The 14,604-nt window shown below is 28.3% G+C and overlaps 1 protein-coding gene across 1 annotated transcript in view; it reads right to left on the bottom strand.

The window, feature by feature from the left end:
• Positions 1-328: 328 nt before the first annotated feature.
• The window catches only part of LOC119614812 (chondroitin sulfate glucuronyltransferase), a gene marked incomplete at its 5' end in the record, with an annotated part of 22,976 nt that continues 8,700 nt past the window's right edge, over positions 329-14,604 (bottom strand). Inside the window, 5 exons of the mRNA XM_037970920.1 lie at positions 329-336; positions 405-585; positions 648-959; positions 1,023-1,631; positions 2,804-2,959. Of these exons, the coding sequence (XP_037826848.1) occupies positions 329-336; positions 405-585; positions 648-959; positions 1,023-1,631; positions 2,804-2,959 (1,266 nt within the window). The remainder of the gene's footprint in view (positions 337-404; positions 586-647; positions 960-1,022; positions 1,632-2,803; positions 2,960-14,604) is intronic.

The raw sequence follows: 14,604 nt of genomic DNA, 5'->3' as shown, positions 1-14,604 counted from the left end.
ATTAAAAATATTTGGCAAATATTTCAGCTTTTCATTTGAACTCTATCGTGTTTTTAACAGACATACAGACGGAAGGACATAGCTAGATTGTCTTACAGTCTAGTGAAGTCCCAGAATATCTATATATATTAATGGGTCTTAATCCGACATTTCGATGTGTTATAAACGGAATGACAAAATCATCTTTTTGAATGCTGGGTATAAAAATAATCAAATTTTTATAGAATTTCGATATACATACTAAATAAGCTTTATAAGATCCAAAATCTCTCTACCAAATGTTATTTTATTATTAGCTCTATTCCTCATATATATAACACAATTTTACTTAATTTTCTGTTTGATTTACCACAAAAAATAGATTCTACAATAGTTCAAAGTTTAAGTAATTGAATTGTACTTACCTTGTACATAATCTCGACTGTAAAACGATATAACATCATAATTCCATTTATCAAAATAACCCGTACTTTGACTAACATCACATGTCTCACATTCTTTACAGAATCCAGCCAATTTACAAGGATACATCATAAAACCCACCGGAGAATAAACTTGAAAACCTTGTATGGTATTCATGCGAACCTAAGAAATATAAAATGAGAATAATTTAAATGTATAATAATAAATATAACAAAATTACTTACCCGATTAAGAAAGTCGGGTTTGAAAGTTATAGAATTTGAAGCCATTAAGACTAGACTTTCTAAGCCAATTTTAGGCAGGGCAAGATCAGCTACAGCCACACTTAGAATTTCATTATGGCCATATAAAGAGTTGAGCATTACATTTTCAGAGGGTATGGGATCACTTAACATCGAAGGCAAACGTATGGATACCCAAGCAATGCGAGAACCATCAGTTTTATATTTTGAAGATAAATCTAAGGCAAGAGTTTTGAGAGATTTAAAGGGATCAGTGTCTCCTTTGCTAGAGGAATCATAACGGTACATGAAAATCTAAAAGAAAAAAAAAATAATTAGTAAAATTTTTATAAAAAATATTGATTATGAAATAAATACCATTAATAAAAATGTATTATCCTGATTGTGCATGCATATCTTTTCATATTGTGTTATGAAATCCAAAGCATCCTCTAGTTGATGTTCAAACGTAGGCACCAGTATGGCTATACGTGTACTTTCCGTAACATAAGGTGATGGCACCACTTCCACCCGTCCCAAAGGTTTTACAATTTGAAAACTTTTTATTATACTATTCCTCTGTGTCAGCGCCGACATTCTCCCCGTATCACGCATATTTAAATGTATTTGATAGTCCATACCCCGTGTAGCATCAAACCTTCTATAGATACTATGTATGCCGGTGTTAATCATGGTGGGAAATTTGGTTTTTGCATATTGTATGGTTATGTCGAGCACTTTGTTCAAATCTAAAGATTCAATTGTACTTAATGTTTCGATATTATTCTCACCATTTGGTAAAAATATATGAGTGCGATTTATGAGATGCCACATGAGGATGTCGTGTCGTGTCTCAGGCGCACTGGCCAATGGTACGCCTAGGGGCCATCTTATTTCGAGGATATTATTCGATATCGTACCATTGGCAATGCGATATGATTTCTGTTCCAATTCTCCGCTATTAAGATGGACAATTTCTAAATGATACTAAGATAAAGGTAAAGTTTAGCAAAAAGGATTTTTAAATAAAATTAAAATAAGTTGGAAAGCGATATTCGGCTATGCGGAATCTTAAATGCCCTTCACCTCTAAGCTAGTTTTTTTAATAACAAGTCGAATATTTGCAGAAATTTACATTTTATAATAATCTCAGAATAATTTGTATAAAAAAAATATATTCTTTAGAATTTTATCCCGATTTCATTATAAATTCATGATTTTCTGAAAAGGGCTTTATATAGAAGTTATGACCAAATATGGGCCCATCAGGAAATTTTGTATGAGAGCTATCCCGATATGATTATCAAGTAACGAGTTACTTACGATTAAGTTATTTTCGGAAGTGGATTTTATATGGACCAATTGTGGGCCGATTTTCACAGAATTATATACATAAGATATTTAAGTACAATTTTATCCCGATGTCATTATTAATTCATGATTTATTTACAATTAAGTGATTTTCGAAAGTGGACTTTATATGACCAATTATGGGCCGATCCAAAAACAAATTTCGGTAAAGATAATTGTGTTCAATTTTGTCCGGATTTGGTGATTTGTTAATGAAATATGTTATTTTAATTCATTTTCGGAATTGGACCTTATATGGGTGCTATGGTCAATTATGGACCGATCCGAGGTTTTAGTTGGTATGTAATACCATTTCTCTTGATATTAGATTTATATGTGAAAAATTTGTTGGTAATACCAATATTCTAGAAGGAGTTATAACAATAAATCCGTTTTCCGGGAGTATGTAAATTTGTATGGGAGCTATATGAAATTTTGAACAAAATTTGGTGAAACAGTTTTTGAAAAATGTAATCAAGAATGAGAAACATAATATTTTCATAGGTTGTTTAGGAATTTTGCTCATATCTGCGTTATTTATTGTTCGATATAGCTGACCGAATTATCGAAGATTCGTATCTCGCAGATATCTGGGTTTTTCTGAAAATTTATTTATTATTATTATACATACGGACAAACAGATAGAAACACAAGGCTTAGTCGACTCCGCTGTCTATAAGGATCCAGAATATATACTTTTTAAGATCGAAAAATTATATAACATATGTATATAATATTTTCACGTAGGTGAAGGGCCTCAAAAATTCAGTTTAATCAAAATATTTCTAAATTTTGAAATCATTACTCACCTTTGAGAAATAAGCATGAAGTCTATAAAAATCATCAGTTGTTGTGACCGGATATATTGTGGTGGCATTACGAAATGCCTCATCTTTAGCTAATAAATTTAAATCTTTAAATAATTTTGTACTTGTCTTCAAAGCGTACGTCCTCTGTTGAATTCCCTGTAAAGATACATATAAAAACAAATTTTCCATTAAACATATTGTTACCAAATGTGTTGTGTTTTTATGTTTGCTTCAAGGAGAAAAGATATCTAAACAAAAGTTCATTTTTGTTGACATTATTTTGCATACAAATATGTAGAAAAAAAGTATGAAGAAAAAATGTTTGAAATCTTCACAATCAAATGTTTATGTTTAAAGAAATCATTTATAAAATCACACAGTAAATAAATCTTCTAGATGAATGCAACAAAAAACAATACTTATGTTGAAGCAAAAATTTACTGTCAACATAAAAATTCATCAAATTGCCATTAAATTCTTATAGACCATTAAAAATTTTATATGTGTCTTAACAAAGATAACTCATTGTTTCAACTTCACGCCAAATAGTTGGAAGGATGTTTATTGCAGATTTAGATATGAAAACATTAGAGTAGTATATGATTGTATGGACGATAAGATTATTTCTATATTTTGAACTAGTAAGAAAGTTTAGTTTCATTTTCTTTTTTTTTTTTTTGATATATTTCCATAAAATTGAATGGTGAGAATCGAAACCTCAATTCTCACCATCAAAATATACCTAATATAGTCCGCCTTACACTATGAGAAAGTCTGCCCTTTTTTTTCTCAATGTTCACATGGATGTCAAAGTTTTTCGTGCAAAATTTTAGGATTCTAGCTCTAATAGATCTACGAACGTTTGTATTTAATTTTATAGTAGATTCAATGCCCCCTTTTGCAAGTTCCAAACCTTCAAATGGATTCATATCAATGAATTTGAGAATTTTAAAATTCTATCTCTAATAAATTCCTAGTTATACGATTTTTCTCCGCCCTATTTATCCCTAAATGTTCATCTGAATATCAATGTTTTTCATGCAAAATTTGAGGGATTCTAGCCACAATAGTTTCTCAGATATACGACTTTTTGTATATCTATATATGTATATAAAAGAGTAGCGTTACTGACTGACTGATTCATAATCGCACAGCCCAAACGGCTGAACCTAGAAACATGAACTTTTGACAGTAGATGTGTTTTTGGTACATTAGGAAAAAAAGGGAAAAAACGGGTAAAACAGGTTTTCTTAATTATCTTACATAATATTAGTGATACAAGACAAATTTTAAAGGCACCTGTATCTATCTACTCTAAAAATGACCAGATGGTTGTCTGGTACTTTTTTGAAATTCGTACTTTTAAGGGGTGAAAATGTTTAATAAAGGTGATTTTGGTACCATTTTTTGGCTCTTTATAACTAGTTAACTAATAAAGAAAATAACATTTTAGTAAATATTTTGAATATATGTCCTAAAATTATGAGACAACTGTTTCGTACTTTTTTAAAATTCAGTCCTTTTTGAATGTTAAAGGGAGAAAACTGTATTTATGGTACTTTTTCTTAGCACATTAAAACAACTTTTTCGATTTATTGAAGTTATTATTATTAAATTACGATCTAACTATGTAATATTTATTGAAACAAAATTTTAGCTATTTCACTGGGGAAACATGTACCAAAAAGGGGAAAAAATGGGAAATTTAATTTTATTCAAACTCATTGAGCCATTTTTTATAAAATTTGAAAAAAGTGGTTTACTTACTCACACAAAATAAGCTTTTGTTATATTATTTTGGAATTCGAGTACTAAGTCTTATTTATTTACCAAATTCGACTAAATTGTTTGGTACTTTTTGAAAACACAATTTTTCTGGATCAAATGAATACAGATTTGAATCGTTTGAGTGTTATCTGTGATATATAGATTTAATCACGGAATATTTTGTAAACTTAATTCTCGTAAAGGGGGAAAAATTGTACTCTTTTTATTAGTACTTTCCACCAAGGTAGAATTTATTCCACTTTTGGTACTTTTTCTTTCTTCAAATGATACTCTTTGTATGTTCAATAATATGAATTCAAAACACGTGATTATTAAACATACATGCTCTTCATTGAATAAGACTCTTTAAGAGAACTTTTTAGTACTTTTTATCTCATAAATGGTACTTTTTAAATTTTCTGAAATATTCATCATAGGAACATAAATTTTAACATACGTGGTCTTGACTGAATAATATTCTGTAAGTGGGAACTCTTTGGCACTTTTCCATTCTTCAAATGATACCTTTTGATCCTTATTAAATGAGAATTTATTGAGAGAGATTTTTGTACTTTTTCGTTTTTCCGATGGTACTTTTTGATATTTTTACGATATTGAATATAGAAAATTAAATGAGAATCTATTAGAGGTATTTTATAGTACTTTTTTTTAAAAAGTACTTTCGAAATTTTCTATAATGTGGAAGCTAAACGAATGAAACTAAAAATTCAAGCTTCTTACTGATTGCGAATTTATTCACGTAAAATTTAACGTAAAAAACTGAAACATTAAAAAAATTTTAAATCAATTTTGATTTTCTATAAAAGAAAACATAATTTTGTATGTATTTAATTTTGGCTAGGGTAGCGAAGCACCTAGGGTATGCTAGTAATTCGTATAGAAGATTCCACGCCTCCTATTGCTAGTCCGCAAATTTTTTGTCTAAAATATTGATACTAAAGTTGCTTCGAAAAAATTTGGGAACTCTATTATTTTTTCTTAGATATACTAATTTAATATTATCTTTATTGATAAGGTGCCACGCCCACTGTACCTAGACCGCTTATTTTGTAGTAAGTTCATATGGATGTCTAAGTTGTCCATACAACTTTCAAAAAAGATTTTTTGTCAGAAATTATTTTTTTTAGAAAAATTTTAGTTTTTAGTAAAAAATGTTCGAAAAATTAAAAAAAAATATAATATTTTCGTAGTTCTATTTTTTTTTTTTTTTTTTTGGAAAATTTTCGAAAAAATCTATTTTTTTAATAAAATTTTAAATTTTTTTTATATTTTTAGAAAATTTGCAAAAAAAAAAATATTTTTGGAAAACTATACTATTAAAAAAATTTTTTTTTATAAAATTAAAGAAAAATTCTTCAAAAACTTTCGAAACTCTTACTTATTATCATTGTAGTATTTATCATAAAATTTTAGTGAAAGTAAACTTGTAAATAATTTTATGACGTCATTTATTTATTTATTTATTTTACGAACAATTTGTTTCAAATTAAACGTTATACTTTATTTACTTTAATTATTTTCTGTTGACATTTAGTTTAATTGTTATAAAAGGGTCTGATTAAATTTTCTAGTGAAACTATAAATTAATTTTTAAGTTAAATGTCTGTAAAAATTATAATACATAAAAAATTATAATAATACAAATATTTTAGAAAATTCATATTTATAGTAATTAAGATTATTTTCTAAAAAGAGTGAAAATAATCTTAGAAATTGACCTATAAATACTGTTGGCTTAATTGGGCAATTGAGCTAAGTGCATATTTATAAATTTTAAGGGAATAAATTTATTAAATATATAAACTAAATGGCTGTTTTCTTGCTTTTTAGGACTTGTGATTTGTAAATATTTATGTACTTATATAATTTGCATATTTTCTTTCCAAACAATCTATTTTAATGAAAATTTCAAAAAGTGGACTTAGCTCTTTTGTACATACAAGCTAATGAGATGTTGTGCGCTGAGTTGTGTGCAAAAAATACCCAAATCATTTTCAAACCTAAGATATAGGCCGTTTTTAACAATTTTTTTAGTAAAAGAATATAATAATGTTAATATTTCAAAGCTCTTGCATTAAGTGGGTGAATATTTTTAGACACATCTCTGTCAACTAATTAAACAAATTATAAAGAATTCAACATGAATCAGAAGTATTTTTGACTTTTGAAATTAACGAGCCGAGGCAGTCATTAACATTTTTATCTTTTGCAAAATTCCATAAGAGTGATGATAATAATGTTTACTTAATACCAACTCTTATGATTTGTATTTTCGAGATAAATGAATTTAAAATGTATCTTTTTGTGCAAATTTAAAGATACCTATATAATTACAATTTAATTTTTGCAAAAAAAATAAAAAAAATTTTAACATTTGTTATACCCAAATTCTGCTTAAGAAAATAAACTTTATATAGTTGCATTTTTAACGTTATTTTCCAATATGTTTATTTTTCCTAATTCCTTAAATTTTTAACAATAAAAATGTTATGTTTTTTTTTTTTTTGTCCAGATGTTCGATCTTCTGCGAAAGTAATTGTTGGCGTCAAGGAGGATTATAAAATTAAAAATCTTTTCTAATTTTTTGCAGATATAAAATTTTGTTTATTAAACATAATGGAATGGAAACATACCGGTCTGGAATATTACTTAGAACAGAAAATTAAGATTGAAGTTTTTTTTTCAAATTACATAATAAAATATTTAAATTACACAGGCCAACAAAATTTGAAGAAAGTTGAAAACCAGAGGCCAAAGCATACTTTGCTAAAGGATGGAAAAACACTTTATCCATCTCATTAAGTTTTCAAGATATAGTGCCATAAAGTTTAAAAAAATACGTTTATGGCCATATTTTAAATATAACGGAGCTTAAATCTTAATTTTAAAGTCGGCACATTGGACTTTCAAATGACATAAATATAAATTTTGTAAATAAAGGGGACTTCGCCGTTTTAAATATAACCAAAAACGGAGTTCTGGTATGATGGATATAATCTAAGGTCAGATTCAGAATCATCATTGCTCAGTCGTTTAAAAAAGTATACTCGGGGTTAAAAATTTATTAGCCTGTGTTATTTATTTGATCTTACTCGATTTTTTTGATAATTTCTAAATTAAAGCAAAATACGCTATTTTTATTAAATATTTGATCCATGTGAACAGATGTGACTTCCTATAACGTTTGTAGCACGTAAATTATTACAGTAATTTGATCTTTAATATTCAAAATATTATTACATATTTATATGTTTTATTATTCGCAAAAAAGTCATGGTAATTTTTTATTTCTTTATTTTGCAAAAAAGAAAAAATAGCATTAACAAAATCTACGTGTAATTTTACCAAAAATTAGTTAATATGTTTCTACTTCTTTTTGTATACCCTTCACCTTCGTTTAAAGTTTATCATTCCGTTTGTAATTTTTATATATTTGATCAGACATATTTCCGAGAAGTTTGATATTTAAATGAAGAAGAAAAAAAGTACCAAAAAGTCCCCTTTTATAATGTCTCACTTACTCCGGGCTCTATATGCTTAATTTCATGTTTCTAGGTTCAATATTATAGAAAATTCAAAAAGTACCTTTTGAAGAACGAAAAAGTACCAAAAAATCCCCTTTTATAATGTCTCACTTACTCCGGGCTCTAAATGCTTAATTTCATGTTTCTAAGATCAATATTATATAAAATTAAAGAAGTAACGAAAAAGTACCAAAAAGCCCCCTTTTATGTCCCACTTACTCCGAGCTGTTCATGCTTAATTTCATACTTCTAGGTTCAATATTATATAAAATACAAAAAGTCCCTTTTGAAGAACGAAAAAGTACCAAAGTACCAAGTACTGGGCTCTATATGCTTAATTTCATGTTTCTAGGTTCAATATTATAGAAAATTCAAAAAGTACCTTTTGAAGAACGAAAAAGTACCAAAACATCCCCTTTTATATTTTATCATTTACTCCGGGCCCTACATGCTGACATTATTTAGTCTATAGGTTCAATATTATAGAAAATTCCAAAAGTAAATTTTGAAGCACGAAAAAGTACTGAAAAGTCCCATGTTATATGTTCTTACATAGCCCGGGCTCTACATACTTAATTTTATGATTATAGGTTAAATATTATAGAAAATTCAAAAAGTACCTTTTGAACAATGAAAAAGTACCAAAAAGTCCCCCTTTATGTGTTCCCACTTAATCCCGGCTGTACATTCTTAATTTCATGTTTCAAGTTAATAATTGTAATTGTTGTTCTTTCGTTGCATTGTTTTTATAAACAAGTTATTCCAATAACAAAATTTACCGTATGATTACGCGTGTTGTTGTTTGTTTATAATCTCTGACGCAGCATGCACGAAAATTCTCAATTTTTAATGACATTTTTAGAGGTTGTCCCGGATTTTTGTTCATATCGCCGTTATTTATGAACCGATTTTGCTGATTTTAATTAGGAAACTTCTCGAAAGCATTTCAGACAGAATTGTTGAAGATTTGGATCCCAAAGATATGTGATGTCTTCAGAAAATTGATTTCAAGAAACATATAGACGGACAGACAAACAGACATTTGAAAACAAACTTAACTAAAAAAAAGGGGGGGGGGGGGGTTTTGCGTAGACGGATATCGCTAAACCGACTTTGATACCTATACGGAATTACAAATTGTATTTGTTCCTTATGAGGTCACAAAATTAATATTTTTAAATTATGAACAGAAAAACAATTCACCTTCTCACGAAGGTGAAGGGTATAATTACACAAACATTTAACGAAATGAAAATATATATGTAGGGTAGAAGGGGGACCATAGCCACTTTTTTTTGAGGCGGCCTCAAATTAAAACCACAATACATATTCTTAATTTTTGTCTTGGTTCAGATACTTAGATATGTTGGCTTTAGTTTTATCCCTTTCAATCTTTCCTAAGTCATCCTCATGCACATATTTTTTTAACTTTTCCGCACTTTTCCGCACGGCGATACCGCCCCATCCATGGGGTAAATATGCCAAGGAGATGGGGCAGATTTGTCATTAGTAAAATAAGCCAAAAAAATTAAAAAATAAAAACTTATTTTGCTGTTTTATATTTTAATTCACTAAACAAAGTATAATAAACTAGATATTTATTGTTTATTTCACATAAATTAACAAAAAAATTAAACAAATTATTACTGATTTTTTTTTCTATATTTTAACCAAATTTTGTTCTACATCAAAAGCATTACATATATTTGGCGAATGTGCCCCACGGGCAGTTCTGTGGTTTAGTTTCAATTTTTTTCGGGCTTCAAATTATATTATCGAAAATATTATTATGTCTTATTATTCACTATTATTGACGTTCTATCACTGACCAATATATTTTTTCTATCACAAAAACTAAAAAAGTTAGCACAAAAAATTCACACAGTGAAATATTTTTACAGCCCTTTGAAAAACAATTAATCACGTCTGCCTCCCATCATATGTAAAGTTAATCTTTCAAACTTTCAGGGATGATAGATAATCGATAAACGCAAACAAAATTTGATAATGCGATAAAATCGATTACTCGGTTTTCAAGTAATTCGCTTTGGCAGATGTGCCCCTATGGCGAATGATCCCCCTTCTACCCTATTTTTGTTAAAATACCCCATTATTAAGGGTATAGGAGATCCAACATTTCCAAATCTTTACTTTCACATTTACATATTTTTATTTTTATTCATTTTAAATTTAATCATTAAACAATTTAAATATTATATAGCATGAATAAAAAAAAGTACAACAAAAAATATATATAATCACACGTACGTATGCATCTTTAGATTTTTGAACTTAATTTAATTTAAATGTTTTATGTTTCGTAAGAATTCACCAAATAATATAACTCTTTTGTTAAGTGATGATGAGCAGAGTTTTAAAAGTATTTATTCAAAAATTACTTTCTCAGTCGATTCAGCTATGTCCGTCTGTCAGTTCGTCCGTCTGTGCGTGCATGTATCGCTACAGTTTGAAATTTTCAAGATAATTTGATGAAATTTGGCACATACTATATATGTGACCCAAGGACGAAGCCTAGCCATATAACCGTACCTCAAATAGAGCTTTTGTTCTCATAAGAAAATATGTAGCTTTGTTCATAAAATCTGTTATGTTAAAACTTGTAAATTAAATTTCTAAAATTTTTGATTTAATTCTTTTTCATTTTTAATTTGAAATACAACAATGTATGATAGTATTTTAAATTTTGCACCATCATACACATACATATAAAAACGATGATACATACAATAATAGATGAACATGATGAATGAATGAATGATTTAATTTAATTTTACTTTTATTTATTGTATCTTTATTTATAAACTATTGAAATGAAAAATCTTGGCGGAAGTTTATTAGCACCAACCAGAACCACCAGAAAGTATTCAAAATTTGTTATTTTTATTATTTAAAAAAACATTTAAGTAATTTGAACTAATTTTGATGAAATTGAAAGAAGAAAAAAAACTCGCACACAAACTTAATAAATATTTAGAAAACAAACAGATTTTTTTCTGTTGTTTACTCTTCACAATTATTATTCACTTAAACAATTAATTGATTTTACAGTTTGTTCTTCAAAAATTTGGCTATCATTAGTATAAATTGAAAATTTTTTTGAAAATTGAAGGATAAATTTAAACAATTTTAAAATATTGAACATTTATTAAGTCTTCAAAATTAATATGTTTAAATATTGAGTTGAAGCATAATTGAGGCAATTTATTTATTGTTGCCAAAAAAGTAATTCTAAGTGTTAGAAATAAACTTAAATTTTGAATAAAAATTAAGAACTCATGCACGTTTTCATGTTTAGACTATTTAACTTCTTTTTGGGGTATAGCTAAATTTATTAGCATATTTTATGGCAGTAGTGACACATTTCCAAATTTGAAAAAATATAAGATTTTTACTTAATATTCTTTTCAGGTAGTGCGAGTGTTTTCCAAAATATTATTTATTATTCTAAATTCTAAGGAATATTCAAATTTCAATCGGGTTTTTTTAATTTTAAAAGATTTAAATCCGGAATGCATTAAATTTTTTTGGGAAAATGTTAAATCATTAATAAAAAAATATTTGATAAATGATGAAATTTAATTTTAAAAGTAAAGGTGACATAATTTTATATAAAAATTTTATATAAAAATTTGTGAGTTTTGCATGTAAACGTGTTCATATGATGTTCTTCATTAAATATAGGAAACATTTCATAAGTATAATAAGCCACTTAATTTTTAGAATGAAATCGTTCATTATATTTTTTTTATTATTTCATATTTCATGCATCACATAACATTGATTTTATTAAAATTACTAAGTTTAAATTTTAACAAATTTCCTTTTAATAAAAATATTAATAAATTAGTCCATTGTAAATGGATTTGTAAAAACAAACTTTTGTTTTACTCGTAACAAAATGTAATTCTTAAAGGCTCTAGCACAAATAGTTTCTCAGATATATGAATTTTTGTATTTAATTCATATGGGATGTGTCAAGTCCCCCTAATGAAAGTCCACTAATTTTTTCCCCATATGATCACTTGAATGTTAAAGTTTTTCGTACAAAGTTTTAAGACTCTACCCAGATAAATGAATTTTTTATTAATTTCATATGGGAGTTACCGCAACCACTATAACTAGGACGCTCATTTTTCTTCATGCACGTTGCAAAACTTTAAAAATTGCCCTTTTATAAGTTCTTCCTTAATCCGGGCTTTACATGCTTAATTTCATGTTTCTATGTTCAATATTCAAAAGTACCTTTTGAAGAACGAAAAGGTCCATTTTAAAGGTTCTCACTTAATCCCGGCTCTACATGCTTAATTTCATGTTTCTAGGTTCAATACAAAAGTACCTTTTAAGGAACGAGAAAATACCAAAAAGTTCTATAGGTTCTCACTTAATCCGGACTCTGCATGCTTAATTTCATGTTTTTGAGTTCCATATAATAAAAAATTCAAAAAGTACCTGAAATACGAAAATGTACCCAAAAGTCACTTAATTCAGGCACTACATGCTTAACTTCATGTACCTTTTGAAGAACGAAAAAGTACCAAAAAGTTCTCTTTTGTAGGTTCTCTCTTAATCTGGGCACCACATACTTAATTTCATGTTTGTAGGTTCAATATTACAGAAAATTCAAAAAGTACCTTTTGAAAAACGAAAAAGTACCAAAAAGTCGCCTTCTCCCTTAATCCGTACTCTACATGCTCTGTAGAACGAAAAAATACCAAAAAGTTCCCTTTTATAGGTTCTCACTTAATCCGGACTCTACATGCTTAATTTCAAAAAGAATTCAAAAAGTACCTTTTGAAGAACCAAAAAGGTACCCTTTTATGGGTTCTTACTTAATCCGGACTCTACATACTTAATTTCATGTTTATAGGTTTAATGTTATAGAAATTCAAAAAGTACCAAAAAGTTACCTTTATGGATTCTCACGTAATCCGGGCTCTACATGCTTAATTCATGTTTCTAGGTACAATGTTATTGAAAATTAAAAAGTACCTTTTGTACAAAGAAAAAGTACCAAAAAGCCCCTTTTAATGGGTTCTAACTTAATCCGGGCTCTGCATACTTAATTTCATGTTAATTGGTTCAATATTATAGAAATTTCAAAAAGTACCTTTTGAAGAACGAAAAAGTGCCAAAAAGTACACTTTTGTAAGTTCTCACTTAATCCGAGCTCTACATACTTAATTTCATGCTTAAAACCAATAACAACACACTGCTTCATTCTTTGCTTTGTTTTTATACCCTACACCACTATAGTGGGGAGGGTATTATACGTTTGTGCTGATGTTTGTAACACACAAAAATATTGGTCCTACACCCACCTTTAAGTATACCGATCGACTCAGAATCACATTTTGAGTCGATTAAGACATGTCCGTCCGTCCGTCTGTCCGACTGGCTGGCTGTCCATGTAAACCTTGTGCGCAAGGTACAGGCCGCAATTTTCAAGATAATTTGATGAAATTTGGACCAAGCATGTTTTTTGGCACAAGGACGAAGCCTATTGAAAATTGTTGAAATCGGTCCATTATTTCACCTAGCCCCCATACAACCGTACCTCCCGATTTGGACTTTTTAAGCCATAATTACGTCAAATATACTAAATATACTAAAAATATACTAAAAAATTGGCACAAATAAGTTATATATAAATATAAATGACACTGCAGATTTTCGTAATGATCGGCCCTTATTTGACCCTAGCCCCCATAGAAACCCCCCTTTAAAAAATGTCTTAAACGCCTAAAATTGACTTGTAACCATTTGTATCGCAATGAAACTTAACATAATTAACTATTATTTTAAAATATATCCTTTTCCCAAATTTAATGAGGATTGGCCCATGTTTGACCTATACTCCTATATAAAGCCTCATTTAGAAAATTTGTAAAAGTTTCTTTGCGAAAAATAAAAAGTTTTAAAATATATTCATGGTGTAGGGTATTATATGATGGCCATGCCCGACTATACTTTCCTACTTGTTATGTATAGACAAGTTAGAACAATAACAAAATTTACCGTATGGTTATGTTGTTGCTTGTTTATTATTTCTGTCTGTGCATGAACGAAAAATGTAAATTTTTGATGATATTTTCAGAGGTAGTCTAAGATTTTTGCTCATATCTTCCTTATTTATGGACCGAATTTGTTGATTTTTAATAGCGTTCTATTCGATCGTATGTTTGATAGAATTATTGAAGATTCGGATCTCGCAGATATCTGAGGTCTTCTGAAAACTGATTTCAATATACACAAACAAACAGACGGAGGACATGGCTAAATCGACTCCGCGATCTATAAGGATCCAGAATATACATATATACTTTATATGGTCGGAAAATTATATTACCCCTTCACCTTCGTAAGAAAAAAAAGGAGTTTAGTAAAAGTTACAGGGTTTAGTAATCGTCATTATTAAATGATCTCAATTATGAGAAAAATAATTATACTTTTTCCCCAACCTAACTATTC

Source organism: Lucilia sericata, unplaced genomic scaffold (genome assembly GCF_015586225.1).
Source record: "Lucilia sericata isolate MDLA Ls3-8-SP2 unplaced genomic scaffold, ASM1558622v1 Contig003447F_arrow, whole genome shotgun sequence".
NCBI lineage: Eukaryota > Metazoa > Arthropoda > Insecta > Diptera > Calliphoridae > Lucilia > Lucilia sericata.
The sequence above is the reverse complement of the archived record's forward strand: the minus strand, read 5'-3'. Positions and strand labels throughout refer to the sequence as shown.